Consider the following 20404-nt stretch of genomic DNA (forward strand, 5'->3'; position numbering starts at 1 on the left):
GCAGAAAAACTTTGCTGTATGATGTGTACTTTCCTGTAATTTATCCATTTTGATTCATTTTGAATTATTGCATTTTGTTAATGCTGAATCATGCATTAATATGCAGAATGTTGCAGCTACGTAATAAATGATTTATCGAAAACCAGTTTTGTTGGTTTTAAATGTATGTGCTATATGTTAAATGTTAGTTGTTGTGCTTTGTGATATTGTATATTATGTGATCTGACACACACAAACAGTAAATGAATAGATTAAAATTCAATCAAAATTGTGCATTAGCTACAAATTTGCTGAGAGGTCACAATTTATGTTGTTTGACTTTTTTGTTTCCACCAGAAATCTATCACAATAGCTTTAAAGGCCATGGTCAAATTAAAGAAGGACTGCATAAGTCTGTTTAACCTTCCTGACTAAAAACAGAATTACCGATTTGTCGAATGGACAGAGGGGGGCGTCAAGATCAGGTTTCACATGCTACAAATATCCTTCAAGAGCCGTGGCAGCGCAGGGTCATTAACCAATAAGCACAGGCTGCAGCTGAAGTTTCACCTTCCACGCAGAAGTCGAGGCGCAGCAACTTCTCTGCAGACATGAGTCAAGGTAAGGAGGAAGAAAAACTACTTTTGTCTCATATTGTTGGACACAAGCTGAATTAGGGGAGTGTATTATGTACAGCGGAAGATGCAGTTTCTCTCTGTGTAACTCCACAGACTGTTCTCAACATGTATCAGAGCAGTGATGAGCATGAATGGTGCATGACATTAGATATGTTAGATCTAGAGCGCAGAGGAACACTTGATCTGCTTTGAGGAAAGATATATCATCTGTGAGTTCACAAGATTTTCATGTCTTTAGTCTTAAGACGTTTGCAAAATTTTGAATGCATCTGGCATGTGATCTGTGTTTCTGTGCACAGTCTTAGATATTGAGCACTGCGATCTTGACATTAAGAGTAACAGCAGCAGCCATCATACAGAGCTGTATGGAGAGGAGCGTTTGATTGTCAGGAGGGGACAGCCCTTCAATGTCATTTTACATCTGAAACCTGGCAGCAGAGACTTCAAACAGGGCGAAACAAGCTTCACGCTCATTGTTGAAACTGGTAAGCTTCTTGTTTCCCACTAATCAGAATGTATACTCTCTCTCTCTCTGTCTCTCTGTGTGCGTGCGTGCGTGCGTGTGTGCGTGTGTGTGTGTGTGTGTGTGTGTGTGAGAAAGAAGTATTTGGAGGGGGTTGTGTGTGTGGCGTGCATGCATGAATGCATCACCAGTGGGTGCACAAAGATTTCTGTTTCTCTCATCTAGATTTAATGTCTCTGTCTCTGAAGGTCCATTACCCAGAAAAGAATCAGACACTCAGGTTTCCTTTGGTCTGCGTGAGTCCACAGTGGACACTGAGTGGAGCGCATCTGCCACCAATGATCCCTCTGGAAACACAGTGTCTGTATCTATCAGTTCCTCACCCAATGCCCCTATAGGGCTCTATTCTCTGACTCTGGACCTGGAGGGGCAGAAGACCAGTTTAGGGCAGTTCATCCTTCTTTTTAATGCTTGGTGCCCCAGTGAGTACTTGAAAATAGTTTTTCCTCCAAATTCTGTGTGATGGTTTATTTGCCTTGTCTTATTTGTGCTCTACATGCAGCTTGTGTTTCCTTTCTTTGTAATGATCATTATGTGTACATGATTTGCACAACTAAATGTAGGGTAAAAAATTAAAAATATATGTCAGTGTTGTCAGATTTAAGATGTTGTATGGGAGGTTATCATGCGGGTCTAAATGTGTTGGTGCTCTGTCTGTACTGACTCACAGGAGATGCTGTTTACATGCGCAGTGAGTCAAAGAGGCAGGAGTACGTTTTAGCACAACATGGGCTGATCTACAGAGGAACACATAAAAGAATCAAAGGGACACCCTGGAACTTTGGACAGGTACACAAAAGTTCAGTAAACTGTACTCAGAACAAGTTAAGATCTCTAAATGCATCTTCACTGAGACCGAACAGAGTATGGCACTATTTTAATATCCAGTTAGAATCATCAATGTCAGGATTTCATTCCATAAGGTTTACTCAGTTAGTAACACTTCACATGCTGCTCCACTGATCTCTTTCCCGCTCCTCTGCTTGTTGTCTGTTTGCAGTTTGACCCAACAATACTGAACATCTGTCTGATGATCCTAGATGAGAACCCGAAATTTGTGTCTGATTCTGACAAGGACTGCTCTGCCAGGAGAAATCCCGTCTATGTGACCAGGGTTCTGAGTGCCATGGTAGGCCCGTGTCCAGGGATTTAGAAAGAGTTGGGACTCTATGGATACCATTAAGCCAGAATAGTTGAATAGTTGTTTTTCAGCTGTGCAGGCAGAGATCGCCATGGTGCACCAGAAAACCCCGTCCTGCTCCTTTATGTTCTTTTGTTCTGCAGGGCAACCCCTCTCGTTCTTTGGCAGCTTTCTCTTCTCTCCAGGCAACTTGTGTGAGAGAAAGATGCAGCTAAGGCTGGAGTTTTTAGCATCCGAGCAGGTGGCCAAGAGCAGTATAATATATCAAAGCCTGTAGGCATGTTTTTCCTGCTGCAAGTCAAAATAGCTTCATGAGAAATCCAGGGCTATTTCTACTGAGTCAGTCACTGTCAATAAATCAGTGCCAGGCTTGTTGCAAGACAATGTTAATAACCATGACAGGATCACGCACTATATTTAGGTTATACAGTATGCAAAGTCAACATTACCTGCATTGATGCACAGATTAGAAACTCATCCTTCTAATGTATGGAGAACATCCTTTAGGCTCACCTTTTCTGCCCGTGATAGACTCATTCATTTCTCACATTTTAAAGAAACATTTTAACACAGTCTTGCCTCTCCGTGTCTCTTCCCTCTGAATCCATCAGAGATATATTTAGTGTAAACTTTTAATGACAAATACTTTGGTATTTGCTGCTCTGCACTTTTCAGATATTTCAGATTGGCTGTTCCTTGCCAATTAATCACTGCACTTCTTCTATGTATTCATAATATGGCATGCCTAGATCGCTGTGTTGTCATGCTGGTGGATGTCTGGAGAAAATGTGATGTGAAAAATAAGGAGTTCTTCAGAGATCTTAAGGCATAGGAGAATAGTTTCTATAAGATTTATTTGTCCCAAATAAGCTGTCAAAATTGGAATCATCATTTAGGAGATTGGAGACACTTGGAGTTTAGTAAAAGGAATAAAAAAACTGTGCACATTGATTTTAAATGTACACACCACTCAACCATCTGATATGTTCAGAGTTATATCTTTGATTCCTTTTCTCTCATTCACCTGTAGTCCTCCTGCTCTCTGTTTGTGCTCTTTCTTGTCTCTGTCTGCATCCACAGATCAACAGTAATGATGACAGGGGGGTGCTGGTGGGAGAGTGGGGAGAGTTTTCAGGTGGGGTCCATCCAGGACAGTGGATTGGCAGCGGGGACATTTTGCGCCAGTGGGCAGAAAGTGGCCCTGTCTGCTACGGCCAGTGTTGGGTCTTTGCTGCTGTTGCATGCACAGGTTGGAGCACAGCATGGAGTGCACGAGGCTCTTGGTTTGGCTCTCTGTAGATTCAGACTTCAATTGGTTTGAAATTGTTGTTTCTTCCAAACATTTATTCCCTTTTTTCTGGGTGCTTTAAGCCTTTTTTTATGCACAGGCTGATGTGCACAGAGTTATTGTGCTTTACATCGATCATGCTGAGAGAATGGGATTTTAATAGAAACCCTACTGCATGCCTCACTCACTCATCACTCATTTGGTAACATGGAAACAGGTTCTTGAAATGATACTACACAATACCAGCGAACCAATCAAACCCTAAATTTAGAATCTACTCTCATGATATCTTCATTGTTAGTCTTTGATGAAGGACACTATCTCAAGCATGCGCTTTAGTTAGCTGGTGTTGATAGAGTGTGGCTCCCCTCCCTCCTCCAGTGTCCCGTGCCCTGGGCATCCCATGTCGAGTGGTTACTAACTTTGGATCGGCTCACGATACTGATGCCAACCTGATGATTGAAAACCTGTATGACGAAGACGGTGAAAGGATTTCTGAAGGTGATTCGATATGGTGAGTGTGCAGTGGTGATAATTAGTAGATCAACACAGCGGTCTCTTCCATATTTTTTGCGGTCTTTCATTATCTTCCATTATTCTGAAATGATTGAATGAACCTTATTATTTCACACATCAAAGGAAAAATGGTTATGTTATTGTCCTTTATCTGACAAATTTTACCAGGAACTTTCATGTCTGGGTGGACAGTTGGATGACTCGTCCTGATTTGGGCCCAGAGTTTGATGGGTGGCAAACCAGTGACCCAACTCCACAGGAGACAAGTGATGGTAATCTTTGATTTTAATGTCCTATTGTTTGTCATGTTTCCCCAAAAGTTTTGTTCTCTCAGAGGAAATCCTTCCTGGCATACTATGAACTGACTATTTACATGCTGCCTTGCCAGAGTAGTTACAGAACAGAGACTAACTGGTCATTTCTCATGAAACTAGCTGTGGTGGTTTGTTCCTCTTCCAGCAGCAGTTACGGGTTAGATGTATGGTTACAGCCTTGACCAAACTTGTGACAGCTTGTGTTAGGCATGGTCCTGCATGACACAACAAAACAAAGAGAAGAAACTGTTTTGTTTTTACAATCACACCTGACACACATCATTTGGCATTTTTGGAGACCTGTCACCTGTAATAAATGTGGTTAAATGTGTTTTGTTATTGTTTCCATCCATCCATTTCTTATACCGCCTATCCCTTTCGGGGTTGCGGGGGGGCTGGAGCCTATCCCAGCTGTCAGCAGGCGAGAGGCGGGGTACACCCTGGACCAGTCGCTGGTCGATTGCAACACACAAGACAAACAATCATTCACACTCACACCTGGGGGCAATTTTACAGTCACCAATTAACCTAATGAGCATGTTTTTGGTCTGTGGGAGGAAGCCGGAGTAGCCGGAGAGAACCCTCGCATGCACGGGAAGAACATGCAAGCTTCGCACAGAAAGGCCCCGCCCGGGGATCGAACCGGCAACCTTCTTGCTGTGAGGCATGCACATTACCTGCTGCGCCACCGTGCTGCCCTTTGTTATTGTTTGTTGTTGTAAATTTTTCACCATTACAGGTGTTCGGTTAATTTTTGCAACAACAGGGTTCTTAAAATACTTGAGCTTCCCATGAAAGGAATATATTAGTCATCATGAAAAATATTTTGCATGAGCATTTATTTTAAGTCATTGGATGAGTTGCACAGTGTGAATTCAGGCATTTTGTGGTTGAAACCTGCTGAAATTAACCATATCTGGATGTGTGATGCTTTCAGGTGTTTTCTGTTGTGGGCCAGCCTCACTGAAGGCCATCAAGGAAGGAGAACTGACCAAGAAGTATGATGCTCCCTTTATCTTTGCTGAGGTGAGCTTTGTGCTTGAACTTTATTAGTGTAACTTTTTTAAGAAAAATGCACTGAAAATGTGCATAATTTACATTTCACCTGAACTCCATTGACTGTAATGGTTTTAATGAAAGTTTCATGCAATGACAAGACCTGATCTAAACTAAGGCACCAAACAAAGACTGATGATTTTTGTGTTCTGGCACAGAGATGCTCTGTTTGTAGTGATGGGTATATACAGTAGAAATATGCTGCTGACTGAAATGTTTCTATTTTCAATATCATTTCATGTCATCTCATGAGTCAGGTTAACGCAGACGTTGTGGACTTGGTGCAGCTTTCAAATGGAAAGATTGTCAAGTTCGGTGGATCAACTAAGTCTGTTGGATGCTTCATCAGCACTAAAGCTGTGGGCTCAGATGAGAGACGTGACATCACGCACCAGTACAAGTATCCTGAAGGTACTGCCATGTTTCGTAGTGGCTTGGAGTCAGTGTTCAGGTGATAGTTTTGAAGTAGAAAGTGTGTATTTGACACAGGAGCTTAAATAAGACTGTTATTTGTGATTCTGATGGTGTTCAGGCTCAAAGGAGGAGAGGCAGGTGTATGAAAAGGCTCAACACCACAACAAGCTGCAGCAGCAAGGAGAAGAGCCGGGGCTTCATCTCAAGGTGTTTGTTACTGTTCATACATACACAGGCGGCACAGCAAATACTGTAAAAACACTGCATGGACAATGACATAAACTTAAGCAGAAAGTTACTGCAGAGTTGGCTCAGTTCATAAACAAATAATTTCAACATGTGCAGCTGTGACAGGAAAGAGCAGCAACCGTCACAAGTTGAAAATAAATGGTGTGACAGACATGTAGCACACGAGCGGTTGTCAAATACTGCTAACTGACATGCAGCATAATATAAGACATATTTGTGTTTGCACTGGTGATTTGTTTACATCCAAGACAAAGGCTTCATTAAGTGTCTCCTTTTCAATTTGTCATCCTTTTCAACATACAACAAGAATTACCTGCTTACGATTAGAAATCTAAAATACAATAATGCAGTTATATTATTGTGTAGTCCATGAATGAAATTCCTCATTTTATGATTCTCATTTAAGATCAAACTGGCTGATAACATGATCGTGGGCTTGGACTTTGAGGTGCACGCTGTACTCACTAACAACTGTATGGAAGCGAAGACCTGCTCCTTCCTGTTCTTCGCCAGAGCTGTCAGATACAATGGGAAACGAGGCGAGAGCTGTGGATTTGCTTCGGACAGAGTGGAGCTGCAATCTGGAGAAAGTTAGCTCTGATTTTAGTGCAAACACTTTACATGCCAGTAATGTGAGCTTTGAAATTAATGATCTCAAAAAAACTATCCTTCCCTTGAACAGTCCTTGAAGTAAATCTATGAAATAAGGCCTGACAGAAATCCTGCTCTCATGAGATTTTGTAGAAATAGTTTCAATAACCTAATTAATGTGTGTGGTTTTTCAGAAAAGTCCCTGTCCCTCAGACTGGAGTATGACCATTATGGATCAGTGATCACCTCTGACAGGTTGATCCAGCTGTCAGCTGTAACTGTCGACAAGCAGACCATAGAGTACCATAAGACTGAGAAGACCATTGTGCTAGATGAGCCAGATATAGAGATCAAGGTATGGATGACGGACAGGTGAAAGAAAAGTTCCCACTCTGGGCTTATTGGTCAGTCCTCAAAGAATTTGTTTGGACCAGGTCAGTGAGTTTGCCCCTCTGTGGTGGACCTAGGGACCAACTGGAACCCCAGCAAACAGAAGTAATTGCAAATTGTATGGACAATTTAACCTTTCACCTTTGACTTTTTAACATTTTAACCTTCTCATTGTTAATCCAAATAATTGTATTCTACTGTATTTTACTGTCATGGCAACAGCATTTTACACAAATGCAATTCATTACACAATAAACATGCAGTTCTCTGGAAAAGTTTGTCCTAATTAGCTAACTTTTTGTTGATTTGTTAATTGACACTGTTGTTAGGTTAGCGCTGGAAGGTGGCGATTAATTACAGGGACTATATTGTCCTGTCCACATGATGAGAATGTCTTCTACATTATTTAATAATTGTAATCCTTTATTGTGCATGTTTATTGTGATATTATACCAGCTGTCACATGATGAAAGCTGTTTATCTGAACACCTCTGTGCAGCTGGTGGGAGAGGCCATAGTGAACCAGGCTGTGACTGCAGAGCTGACCCTGTTGAACCCTTTACCAGAGCCGCTGCAGGACTGCAGCTTCACCATAGAGGGGGTTGGCCTCACTGAAGGCAAGCCAATAACAGAGAGGTATGTTAACTCCGTTTTAACTGGTATGAGCAGATTTATGCATCAATTATTTCTTTTAGCATTTTTATTCTCTTTGCTTCTTTATGGTTTTACTAGTATCATCCATTTCCCATTACAGTGTATATGCAGTTTAATGTACAAGATGCTGTTTGTACTATCAGTGATTGTGATGCAGCTTCAAGTCAAAGCCTACCACACCTCAAATGCACCAAAAATCACAATGAACTTTTCCCTGCAACCCTCATACAATGATTCCTATTTCTGTACTTAAAATAAATGCTGTTTACAGCTCTAAGTCCCATGCATAATCACAGTTACAGTAAGAGAATCTCCTAAAATATATGGCATTCATACAATGGGTGTCAGTGCCATACCTACTGAAATCTGTACACATAAGCATAGAATAAGCAGAAAACAGAAAGCCTGCTTTTTTTGGCTGATGACGCTCAATGCATACCGTGTCTATGATATCTTGTAGGATTGGAGCTGTGGGCCCCAAACAGGAAGCCAAGGCCAGCATTAAGTTCAGTCCCTCCAGTGTTGGCTCCAACGTACTGCTGGTGAACTTTGATAGCGACAAACTGAAGAACATCAAGAGCTTCATCAATGTTGTTGTGAAGGAATGAGCCAGTACAGCTTTTTTTTTTTTTTTTTAATGCTGTTTAAGTGGAGTCCAGACTACAGGGCTGTCCTTGACATAGGAGCTTGAGGCTTTCTTTTTTTAATCTGCTTATAATTTTCATCAACATATTATAGTAGAATATACTATTATATATAAAATCCACATCAATATTTGTTTTCTTGAGTAATTTTTATTGTGAAAGGCAATGATCCACATCCACTCTCCAGTATGTACAGTGCCTCTGTGGTAGGCTACAATGTTATTATTATTTACAATAAAAGAGGCTGCAGACATAAACTAATTTATTCTTCTTGAATGAATAATAGTGATTAATAAGGGTGTATTCATTCTGATTAGGTTACATCTAGATGGAGTCGCTCCTCCTCACCTCCTTTTAGGAAACATTTTGTTATTAGTGATGAAGAAAAATTTCAATTTACTAACTAAAAATAAAATTTCAGAAAATAATATTTTGGTGTTATTTGATATTTTGTTGGTGGGTTTGTGTACTTGCAGTTAAACTCTCAGCAGACGTCATTTCCTGGGCTATGAGTGTCACATAACGCCTTGTTTAGAACAGGCTTCGTTATTACTGACATTTTATCATTTTAGGCTCATATTAGTCTGTTCTGTTCTGTTTCACCATTCAACAGGGAGGCCAAAAGTCATGGGGGCTTGACTTGTAATCAGTGGTATAACAATAGCCCCACTGCACTCTCATGCATTGAGACATTTATTTTCCTGAACAACACAGCTCATGTTCAGATGGAGCTCCACCACTCATCCTTATCCTCATGGCAGAATTGCAGTTATTGATGAAAGGCAGTGTACTTGGCCATGTTGGGGCGTCCGTACACCTCACAGCAGCTCAAGGCAACACGTGAGATCTCCATGTTGCGGAAATCAGACCACTCATCAGATTCGACGTCATAGCACTCCACATCGTGGCTGCAATCAGCATCTACTGGTTGGCGCTGCGCTCATAGCGTTCTGCAGTTTCAAGTTGATCTCTATCATAACCTCCCATGGCGTAGATGTATCCATCCATCACAGTCACACTAACATAGCAGTGTCTCGAATGCATTGGCGCCACCTCCTGCCAGGTTTGTGTTGCCGGGTCATACTTTTCCACAGTGCTGAGCTGTTCAACACTGTCACAGCCACCAACACAGTAAAGTGATCCATTGAGGAAGGAAGGAAACTCACTGTTGTTAGCTACACTGACCCAATGGCCATTACAGACATTGTATGCTTCGATGCCACTGATGCCACTCACCGTCACTCCAGCCTCCAATGGCCAACAGGATGACCGGAGGCAGTCATGGATGGGCCAAAGGGTTACAGAGAGTAGTCAAAGAACACCCTTGTTTGGCTGTCAAGCATGGCCTCCATGGTCCTGATGAGAATAGGTTGACATGCATCACTTTCCTTTACCCGTTGGTTGTTAATTACATTTTCCATGAAGTATTGTGGACTCATCAGAGCCAGTTTGACCTAGACCGAGATGTGAGGACAGAAGTTGAAATTAAATTGTCTAAAATAGAGCTCAGCTGATATATGGCTAACATTTGAATAATCTCAGCCTTTAAGTAATAAGACATTACAGTATAGAAATGTAGTCATCGTTGAGTGATTGTTCATTCCTCACTTACATTGGACAAAAGCAGAGAGATGTATTCTTTGCGTTGTTCAGGTGCTTAGGTGATCCAGCAAATGATGGCCTCAAACACCGTCTTCTCCCTCTTCACAATGAGTTGGTCATTGTCAATAATTTTAACAAGTTCCTGACATTGGAGCAGCAGGAACTCTTCTGAGGCATCAGCAACCTCGTCAGAGTGATTCAGTATGAAGAGGTAGGCCTTGTGTTTCAGTTCAAGGCTGTAGTAGAAATCTGAGAACCACCAGGTGCCGATGCAGTTCTGCAGGACAGCTGCTTCTCCAGGAAGTCACTGCAGACTTGTAGGATGCCCGTTACATTGAACTGGTCTGCTGCCATGAAAAGCTCTTTTACATTCTGTTGAGGAACAAAGTCAGTGTAGGCAAATTTAATGATGAGCTTCATCATGTCAGGTGATAGATTGTGAACATTGTAGTCTCTGCAGTCTGGGGTCGTCCAGAGAGTGAAGAGGTCTCTGTTTGCCAGGAAGAAAGCAAAACAAAGGAAAGAAAGAAAATAAAGTGGTCCACCTTTTCCCTTCATACTTATACTTCATAAAAATCATAGTATGAATAAAAACCCCATATTGCACTTCACAGAACAGATGTGACCAAGTTAAAATGAAAAAAAACTAACAGAAAACAATAAGAGAAATTAAAGCTGTGTCCAGCCACTGAACAGACTTATTTTTTAATTAACCTCAGTTCCCAGAAATCCTGCATAATGATCCAGTGGTGGGAGAAGTACTCAGATCTTATAAAAAAGTAATAAAACTATGAACACTACAGTGCAGAAATACACTGTTAGAAGTATAAGTCCGGCATTCAGAAATCTCACTTGTGCTGTGCTTTTGCACAGTTACTCATCATCATTACTTTACTAATTCCTAGATGAATTTGGCTACTATCCCATGATGTAAAGGGGGTTTTCATTCAAAATAATGTTGTTGTTTTTAGGCGGAGATAAAAAAAAAAGAAAGCCCTGTTAGAAAAACCAGCATAGACCAGCAAAGCTATAGCCACCAGCAAAACCAGCCATGGGGCATGCTGGTTATACCAGCATATGTTGTGTTTTGATGCTGGTGACCAGCATTCCATGCTGGTTTTGCTGGTCCAGCATCATTAGCAACAACATGCTGGTCCACCAGCGTTAGCAACACCATGCTGGTGTACCAGCATAGCTCACAGCTATGTTGACTCACCAGCTAAACCAGCATCAATCCAGCATAAACCAGCATAGACCAGCATGGAAATGATGCTGGCAATATGACAAAATATCTGAAAATAGTCTCTAAACCAGGGTATGAATGTCACATCAGATTATATCGTCATGAACAAAAAGACTGGCTGATGACTGATACCCACAGTTCAGTTGAATGTGCGTAGTGAACGTCACCAATTCCGGTCCTTGGGCCCCACTGACCTGCATGTTTTAGATATTTCCTGCTCCAACACAACTGATTCAAATGAGCGGCTCGTTATCAGGCCACAGCAGAGCTTGATGATGAGCTGATCATTTGAATCAGGTGTGGTGGAGGAGGGAAACATCTAAAACATGCAGGGCAGTGGGGCCTGTGGACTAGAACTGAGAAACACTGGTCTGATGGCTGTGGGCAGGAAAGACCTGCGGTCGCGTCCCTTCCTGCACTGGGGATGTAAAAGTCTTGTGCTGAAAGAGTGGTGCTGGGGGTGGGAGGAGTTGTCCATGATGGATGTCAGCTTGGCTAACATCCTTCTGCCCGCCACCTCCTCGATGGAGTCCAGTGGGCAGCCCAGGTCAGAGCTGGCTCTCTTAACCAGTTTGTTCAGTCTCTTCCTGTCTCTGTCCGTGCTGCCCTGTCTCCAGCAGACTATGGCATAAAACACTGCAGAGGCCACCACAGTGTCACAGAAAGTCCGGAGTAGAGCCCTGCACACACCAAAGGATCTCAGTCTCCTCGGCAGGTGTAGGCGACTCTGGCCCTTCCTGTACAGGGCCTTAGTATTGTCTGTCCAGTCCAGTTTACTGTTGAGGTGAACACCCAGGTACTTAAATGAGTCCTCCATGTCAATGATCGAACCCTGGATGTTCACCGATGTCACTTATGAATATCGGGTTGTGTTGTGCTTCATTAACTCCTCTGCTGTTATTCCCAAACTGTAAATTCAGGAGCATCCCTCCTGTTCACACCTGACAACCAGCTCACCTGACGTATGGGCTGCAGTTGCAGAGGATGATCTTGTGCACGTCAAATTCAACGCCGTCCACTCTCATCGCCACATGACAAAACATACGCTCCAGACGGAGCTCATTAAACACTGTTTCCTGCCATCTTTGCTCTTCAGTAAGGGCACTTTTCCAAGTGACGGTTCCTCTCCTGATGCTCAGGTGTCTCCAGCAGTTCTTGAAAAAAAGCATGAATGTTTGTTATTCCAGCATCGTGACTGTTTTCCTGTAGTATTCATTAGTTTGGGTAGAAAAAGTTTTACTGCAGTGGGTTCTTTTCAGGGGATTCTCTCAAATTCAGGGTGAAAGAATAATAACTGTGCAAACACAGTGTGCAAGAACAAATAGCAGCAGATTTTATTTTATAGTCTCTTTATATAAAATGGCTGGAGCTGTATATGGGTGTGTGTGTGATGAGGGGATCGGATTAGTCTAGTGTTTTGGGGGGAAGAGGAGGAGAGAGAAGAGAGTTCAGCCTTATGGGTAATGTGTGTTTAACCTAAAGTCATATGATCTAACAGTGTGGGTCTGATGCATTATGTTGACTTCATGCAAAGTACACATACAGTATTTGTTCAAATGGTTCCAGTTTATTGGCCTCCACTGAATCACTTTCATTACAGAAAAACACCTGGCAGCACAGCATGATTCTGCAGAGAGAAACATACCACACAGCGAGTAGGTAACAAAACTAATATCTACAGTGAAGCACACCTGGGGCAAAAATCCTGAAGTCCTTCCTGGCGTGCAGTGGTTGTATTGAACACTTTGTATTTATCTTAAAGATGAATTCTATTTCAATCCAGACTGATCCAGAAAAACAGGCCAGAACTCTTCCACTCCTTGTTCATTAAACTTTCACGTTTGTCATCCAAAGACAGTTGAACTCACATTGGGGGTCAATGACTGTAATAATCACATCCACACCTTTGGTTTAACAAGCACTGCTGAAGCTGTTGATTCATGAATGTTTTTTTTCTGCTGTTTGAAAGGTTTTGCAGCAGCATATCTCACCTGAGCTTGTTGCCTCAGCAGGAAAGTTACAGCAACTGTAATCTTTAACTTTGAAAAACACTCCATCTCAGACCTTTTACCATGAAACTTCCCAAATCAATTTTTCTTTCTGTATCAGATAAACAAACAAATGATGCATGTTGTTGTGGCCTTGGCAGAGAACTGTTCAGAAAGTCTACCTGTTGTAGGAAATGACTTCCTGACATTAATGCTCAATTAAGGGATCCGTAATGTGGTTTGTAGCTGCTACTTTTTACTAAAATATTTCATCGCTGGACATCTACACACAGGTGGGACTTAGTAATATGTATTGATTATTATTCATCAATTTAATATTGTGAAGCACTGAACACAAGTTTCTTTAATACTTAAAGAACGTATCTTAAAATGACAGTTCAGTCAACACGTTGTGATATCTTCATCTGATCTACTTTTTGCCTTCTTCTTCGTCTTCCTTTATTTCCATATTTCCCAGCTCTACACACACTAAAACTTCATGATATTTAACATTTTTCTTCCGTTTTTCGCAACCTTTTCTTTTTTGCTCTCTAAGCAAATGAGTTGAAGAGTTTCATACATTTTTTTTTTCATCAGAAAACAAACTTTGCTTTGAATCGTTTCCTCAAATTTTCAGGATTTGTTTTGTGAAACTCAAACCTTGACTAGTACACACTTTGAAACATAACTAGCTTTTCCATATTTCAAGCATCTGTCCAAATGAAAGCCTGAAAACAAACGAGCACACTGAATTGCAAAGTGTTATTCAGTAAATGTTAAAAAAAAAAGACAAAAAAAAAAAACAATTGCAACCAAGGACATGAAAACCACAGCTTGTACACTGACTTGAAACTATGAGGATGAGACTGTCCCACAAAACCTCTTTAATCAGCGTCTTTCTGAAATGTTACTGAAATGAGCGTGCTTGGTAAAAGCTGTCAACCATGAGCGTTCATGAGACATCCAAAACGTGCACTGAACCCAATCAGATATCTCCTCTAATTGTACACACACACATCAAAACCACCAATCAAGACTATGTGTCAATAAAAAGCCCCCAACTGAAAGCCAAAAAATAAAACTAATGAATGGTACATCCTCTTCACAGTGTAGTCACAATCTCTGAGCATTTTGAGAGCAAGCGACCCACCTTGACCACACAGAGAAACACTCTGACACATTCTGACAACCAACATTTATGTCTGCCTAAGCTTCTTTACCCCACCCCTCCTCCCAGATCACTGACATTTCCAGCGTTAAAAAATAAAAATAAAAACAAACTATTTCTTTCCAAGCTGGTGGAGTGGAATCCTTGTCGATCGAGCAAGTGGTGGAAAAATCCAGGCTGACAGAGTCTCTGTTCTCCTCTGCAGACCGTTTGGATATCACCAAACCTTCCTTCTGATGTCCCGTCCTCCCTCTTGTCCTGCGGGTTTGACCACATGTGTCGCTTGGCCGGAGACACAGCTAGAAATATTTTGTGAATCAAACATGGAGCCGGGTTTGGGTGGGTGAGGAGGGCAGGGGGGCAGTCTGTCTGGGCAGAGACCTCTCAGTCGGTAGAGAAGAGGTCTCCGGCCGAGGGGAGCGGGGCCAGACCGCCGGTCACGTTGGGCAGGAGGGAGAGGTCTGGGAGACTCTGGATGTGAGACTTCAGCTCTTTCCTAACCTGGGTCACCCTCGCCAGTTTCTGCTTGTACTCCTACAGAGGACGAGATGACACAGTGAAAAATTATTAGTTATTTACAAATTACCCTGAAACTCTTTCAAAATGTGACTGCAGCTTTCTGGTATGTTTGAAACACGTGTTGGTCACAGTATGTGGCTTTAAAAGAGAACTGAGGTGCATGACAATGTGGGTCTTATTATGTAGTTCTGGCCTCATTTCCACCTGTTGTTATTATCACGGTACCAGAGTTGAGTTGGTTTTGCCGGTTCAGTCCGGTGTACAAGCTTAACTGATTGCCTGTGGTTTGATTTTATGCAAACCAACTGAGCCTATATCACTAACCTCTGCCAACAGTGCGAAATCCAACTTGTATAAGCAATATGAGAACCTGAATAAAGCAAAATTATGTTCATTCATGAGTCATGTGCAACACCTAGTGGTAGAACTCTGTATTACTGGTCCAGTCGAGTATTTGGCTTAATATCCGAGTCAGTTTGAAAATGTTTTACATCTTTCCAACCCTACACTGCACTCAATGTAATTTCTGAAAACATGTAATGTTTGTAAACAAAAGCAGCCAGAGGATCAGACAAGTTGCAAACAAGCTCAATTAACTCACTTGGAGGTAAAACTGAAAGTGGACGCACCTGAGATGTAATAATTTCATACTAATAATGGCTAATTTCAAAGGAAATGGTGTGTAAACCAGTGTAAGTACAACAGGTAAAAGCTAAACCAGGAAGTCAGTCTATAAACTGATGGACGTTTACAACATACGATTTGGTTATGATGTAGCCGTGTTTGCAGAAGCCAGCAAACAATGGTGAGCACAACAAAGATAGTGAAAGGAACTGTGTCTAAAATTATAAAAACAGTAAATAGACCTGAATTGTAATAAATGGGATTTAAAGTCAGGCCGAAGCAGTTGATTAATCAGCTACATTAAACCATTTCAGACCCCCAAACGCCTTTTCGAGCCAGTTTAAACAGAAAATAAATAAATGCCAGTGTGCTTACTGAAAAAAATGTGGACACTGACTTTCTCAGAACAGCCCAACAGTTCAGTGAAAACTTTCTGGAAATGAGAGTGCTGTATTATATTCATTAAAAAGAGAATTAACACTCATAATGAAAAACTTATGAAACAGATCCAGACTCAGTTCTCTGCAGGCAGCTGACTGTCATGTTTGTGTCTGCGGTGCCTTGCCTCTAGTTTCTTCTCCCTCTCCATGAGCGCCTCCCTCTGGCTGCTGATGTATTCGGTCAGCATGCGCGCCAGCTGCCTCCGGTCCTCCAGCTCTGCAGCCAGGCGGCCGTTGTACTCGGCCAGCAGCAAACACGCTTCATCCACCGTCTTCGACAGCTTGTCTGCTGCATCCTTATCTAGATTGGTGACAAAGTGGGTTGTCAAAGCCAAAGAACATGACATTTTGTCCTATATTGGTCAAGATGTATTGCTTTATAACCTGTGCTTATAAAAGTTCTACACAAACAAAATTCTTATGATTACTGTAAGCACACTGCACACGTAAACTTCATGTGAGAAGCTGGTTGCTGATAAAACCTGAGTGTTTTATTCATTGTTCTTCACCACTCATCTTTTTGACTTTCTACTGTTTGTGTGTGTGTTTGCTCTGTTTTTCCATAACTAAATCATATTGCTTTTGTTAATGCATTCAGAGATCTCATTTTACAATCCATCTGACACTTCTCACCACAAACCCTGGAGACAGACACAGTCCATACAAGGACAAGAAAATTCAAAATCTAACAAATAATAAAAGTCAGAAGAATGTTTCAATAATGAGGAAAACAAAACCACTGCAGAACCAAGTGGAACAAATATTCACATAATTAGTCCAAGACAATTCATTTGTGATCATGCTGAGCTCCCGGGTCTCACCTGTGATTTTCTCCAGCAGGGAAACATCCTGGACCTCCTGCGGCAGCGAGGCGATCTTCTGACGAACTGCAGCGTCACCTGATGCGGCGTTCTCCAAGTCCTGCAGGGCCTTCACCAGCTCCTCTGTCTGAAAGTGTGTGTCAGAGTGTGTGTGATGAGAACATGGGGAGAACGTTAACAGGAGTCAAGGAGGAGCGCAGAAATGATTGGGAAGGAGACCATGTGACAGAAGATACGGTGGGAGAATAACGTCGAGGCAGAGAGAAAGGTGAGGAGCACAGGCAGTGAGAGGAAATATTAACTGTAAGGGAGGGTTTTTTTGTGCCATTAAAGCAAAACGCTGGCCTCCTACCAGTTGAGTTGCTGTGGCGCTTGTGCTGCGAGGGGAGCCGTGGCTTCTGTAGTCGTCGTCTTCATCGTCTTCGTCTTCTTGGATCTTCTGATAGGTCCGTTTAACAGGTTTCTTCTCTACTTCTACAAGTCACCATAACAGTAAAACACCCACATGTTACCTATGTCACTAAATTCTGTAGTTATCAATACAAAAAGCTGTCTGCCAAAGTGTCCCTCAGTATGCAAACTAACACCATCACAGTTTCTAGGATTTTCCTGCTGTTTTAAGAAATGAATACTAGGGGTGAGCAGACACCTTAAATATCAGTAGCAAATATATATTCAGAAGCATCCTATCAATGAAGCATTTACCTCACAAATCACACCATACTCTGTCTTTAATAATAAAAGCTATTGGTATGTATCAACATCAGTGCTCCTTGTTTTACTTATTGCCCATCAATAACAAATGCTGTATGTATTCATGGACGGATGTAACAAATGATCATCTGACCTGAAGGTCTGGGGCTGTTCGAGTCTTCTATGGCCAGTCTGAGCTGCTGTATGAAGTCGCCTCTGTAGAGGCTCCTCTCCTTCCAGATGTTCAGCAGTCTCTCCATGTGCTTTTTACAGCTCTCATCTGCCTCCCTGCAGTAAGGCAGGTGAACAGCAGCATACAGAAGAAGATGAGGAAGAGGAGCGCATGAACACACACTGACTACACAGAGCACTACTTGTAGCACACAGTGGTCACATCATATCTACCTGGCAACATGTGAGCAGGCGTCAACGAGGACAGTCTCAAAGTCTTTGGTGAACTCTGGTCCTTTCTTCTTGCTGTTCTGGATGACATCATTGGCCAGATACAGGAACGTCAGCTTCCTGCTGCTTTTTGCTGCAAGACAGATAAAATCAAGATATTTCAAGAATTAAAAACAAGTCGTCACTCGTACACCATATCACCAAAGGTCAATAATGCAGCCCAAATTAGTTTTCATTATTCTTATTATTATTTCATTATTGTTCCTGCTTTTCTGAAACTTACCTGTCAGCTGTACTTCATTAACTAATTCCCCATATTCCCAGTACATTTGTCAGTGCAGCCACAGTCATAGTGGAGTGACAGGTTTTATCAAGCCTCTTCACTGGGAAAGTAACAGGTTTTGTGGGTGTACACCAACCTGATCTCACTCAGTTCAAGACCTCTGAACTGCTGCCAATCCCAGATTTGTTCAGCCATTTAAATATACATGTGCAATTTTCAATACCTTTTTCAGGTATTATATAAAAATACCATTACCAAGTACGGGTGGTATAACCAAACATTTTCTGGTCACAGCCTCTCAAACTCTGCACTCCTTGCTTGTGATAGACACTCAGCATTATTTGTGCCATGCGTATCATATGGATATATATTTTGGGATGTTTTCTCTCCCTTGGTTAAGAACTGGAAAGTTTGGCAGATGAAAGCTCAAAGAGAAAAGCTTAGAAAACGCTCAGGTTTGAAATGAGAGACACTGTTTTCTCTTTATATCAAATGTAACCTGTTGTAAATCAATAAGTCCACTAACAGTCAGTCTGCTGTCTCATATCCCATGTGCCACACTGACACCCCAAATTCATCTGTGAAGCTTCACGTGACCCATATGGTGTTTTGTTACTCAAATCAAAATCATATATGGACACAGTACGAACACAGTGTGCAGCATCAGTCAGTCCTGACAGCTCTCACCCTTTTTCAGCTCTCTGTGCCACACTTTGACGATGAGGGCCGAGTGTTTGCGGTGGTGGATGATCCACAGAGACAGAGTCTGGACGCTCTGTTGCGAGCTGCTCAGCTCCGTCAGCTTCTTCTCCAGGGCCGACTCAGAGAAGGACGACATGCCGGCGTTAAGAGTGGGTTTCCCCAGTGAACCCGACCGACCGCCGACCTAGTTTGGAGAAACTCGCACTGTCATTAAAACTGAAGTTGCGTCGCTAACTTACAAACATGCAGCACCGAACTGCTTCCTGCCGCCCGCTTCACCTCGCGTTATGTTTCTAGCATCGTGCCTTTTATCTCACTGAAATATTGAGCAAATCTATGGAACAAACCTGCAAGCCGTGAGCTCGTTAGTCACCTGCTGTTTCTACACTGTCTGCAGTGTTTGTTTACAGACACGGCTAACGTTAGCTAGCCGCGCTAAGCAGCCATCTGCAGAGCAGTGCAGCTCTGAGCTAAGCCTGCGCTTAAACCCGAGTTTAAATCAACAAAGCTCCGGTAGTATTCGCGTAAAATGTGTCCTCAATGCGACAACTGATGAAACTAAACAGCTAAAGACCGACGGTGAAACTCACAGTTTGTCTTTGCTTGTCTAACTACTCGGGGAGATTCCTTCGAAAAAATGGCAGTTTGCACTTTCACCTCGACATGTGCGTCGCACAGTAATGACGTAAACAGATCCAGGCGTCATCCTCTTTGTCCAGAACCGCAAACACACAACACATAACAATAGATGACAATAAAGGCATATTCAGTGAACATCAGAGTCAGCTCGAAACTTGTTTTATGATGTTGTTGAAAAGTGAAGTAAGTTTTGGACACATACAAACAATCAAAGACAAACAGTTAAGTCAGGAGTTAGCAATTAGCAAGTCCCCTGAACAACTGCAACTTCTATTTATTTCCCTTTCACTAATTGTATATTTGATCAGTATGTTATTATCATTGTCAAACATTCATTTATTTTATATTTGTCTTTCATTATTTCTTTATTACGACTTATGTATTTACTCCATTTAAAACACCGATATGTTTTTTTGCACAAGAAAGCATGTATTCAGGTACTGAAAAATATCTGTCGCCTATGTTTGTACTGTTTAATAGAAAAATTGCTGAAGAACTGGTGCAGCTTGTTTGATGAAAAAAGCAACACATCAAGTGTAAAAAAGAAAAAAAACAACATATATATAATTCAGGGATGTATCAATACACCACCTTGATAAAACATAGATATGTGACACTAGAATTTTGTTTTTATGTTAGATTTCTTACTTGGGTTACTTTTGGGGGGTTTTCCTCTTCTTTAATTGATAATGTAGCACTTTATCTAAACTTGATTGATGACTGTGGAAATATTATGAAATAATCTGAATATGAATCATTGATTCACTCTCTTAGAAGGACAGGTGGAGGACAAAGGAGTCTAGAAGTTACATAAAGAAATTAATATATTGTTTATTTATCCTGAAACTGGAACATATTAATATATGAGCTTGTCTCTAAGTGG

General features: G+C 41.7%; 2 protein-coding genes and 1 pseudogene across 4 annotated transcripts; 1 reads left to right on the forward strand and 2 right to left on the reverse strand.

Moving 5' to 3' along the window:
- The first annotated feature begins 482 nt into the window (after positions 1–482).
- On the forward strand, positions 483–8818 carry LOC139334886 (protein-glutamine gamma-glutamyltransferase 2-like). Its single transcript, XM_070968131.1, has 15 exons — positions 483–600; positions 917–1102; positions 1329–1562; positions 1811–1929; positions 2141–2269; positions 3362–3530; positions 3951–4083; positions 4254–4357; positions 5337–5425; positions 5713–5866; positions 5988–6076; positions 6525–6708; positions 6904–7064; positions 7599–7735; positions 8214–8818. Exons 1-15 carry the CDS (start codon positions 591–593, stop codon positions 8359–8361), a joined length of 2046 nt encoding a protein of 681 aa, XP_070824232.1. The 5' UTR covers positions 483–590; the 3' UTR covers positions 8362–8818.
- A 500-nt stretch (positions 8819–9318) lies between these two features.
- On the reverse strand, positions 9319–12411 carry LOC139335489 (kelch-like protein 10; annotated as a pseudogene).
- A 387-nt stretch (positions 12412–12798) lies between these two features.
- rprd1b (regulation of nuclear pre-mRNA domain containing 1B) lies at positions 12799–19564 on the reverse strand. Of its 3 annotated transcripts, none has more exons than XM_070969238.1 (8): positions 19473–19564; positions 18868–19066; positions 17901–18030; positions 17650–17783; positions 17155–17276; positions 16803–16929; positions 16107–16282; positions 12799–14932 (listed from the first exon to the last, which is right to left on the reverse strand). In XM_070969238.1, exons 2-8 carry the CDS (start codon positions 19016–19018, stop codon positions 14783–14785), a joined length of 990 nt encoding a protein of 329 aa, XP_070825339.1. In that variant the 5' UTR covers positions 19019–19066; positions 19473–19564; the 3' UTR covers positions 12799–14782. The 3 variants fall into 3 exon arrangements, with proteins under 3 accessions (XP_070825339.1, XP_070825342.1, XP_070825340.1); XM_070969241.1 differs by having other exon boundaries at positions 19230–19531; XM_070969239.1 differs by having other exon boundaries at positions 18868–19549.
- Between the last annotated feature and the right edge of the window lie 840 nt (positions 19565–20404).

Source organism: Chaetodon trifascialis, chromosome 8 (assembly GCF_039877785.1).
Source record: "Chaetodon trifascialis isolate fChaTrf1 chromosome 8, fChaTrf1.hap1, whole genome shotgun sequence".
Taxonomy (NCBI): domain Eukaryota; kingdom Metazoa; phylum Chordata; class Actinopteri; order Chaetodontiformes; family Chaetodontidae; genus Chaetodon; species Chaetodon trifascialis.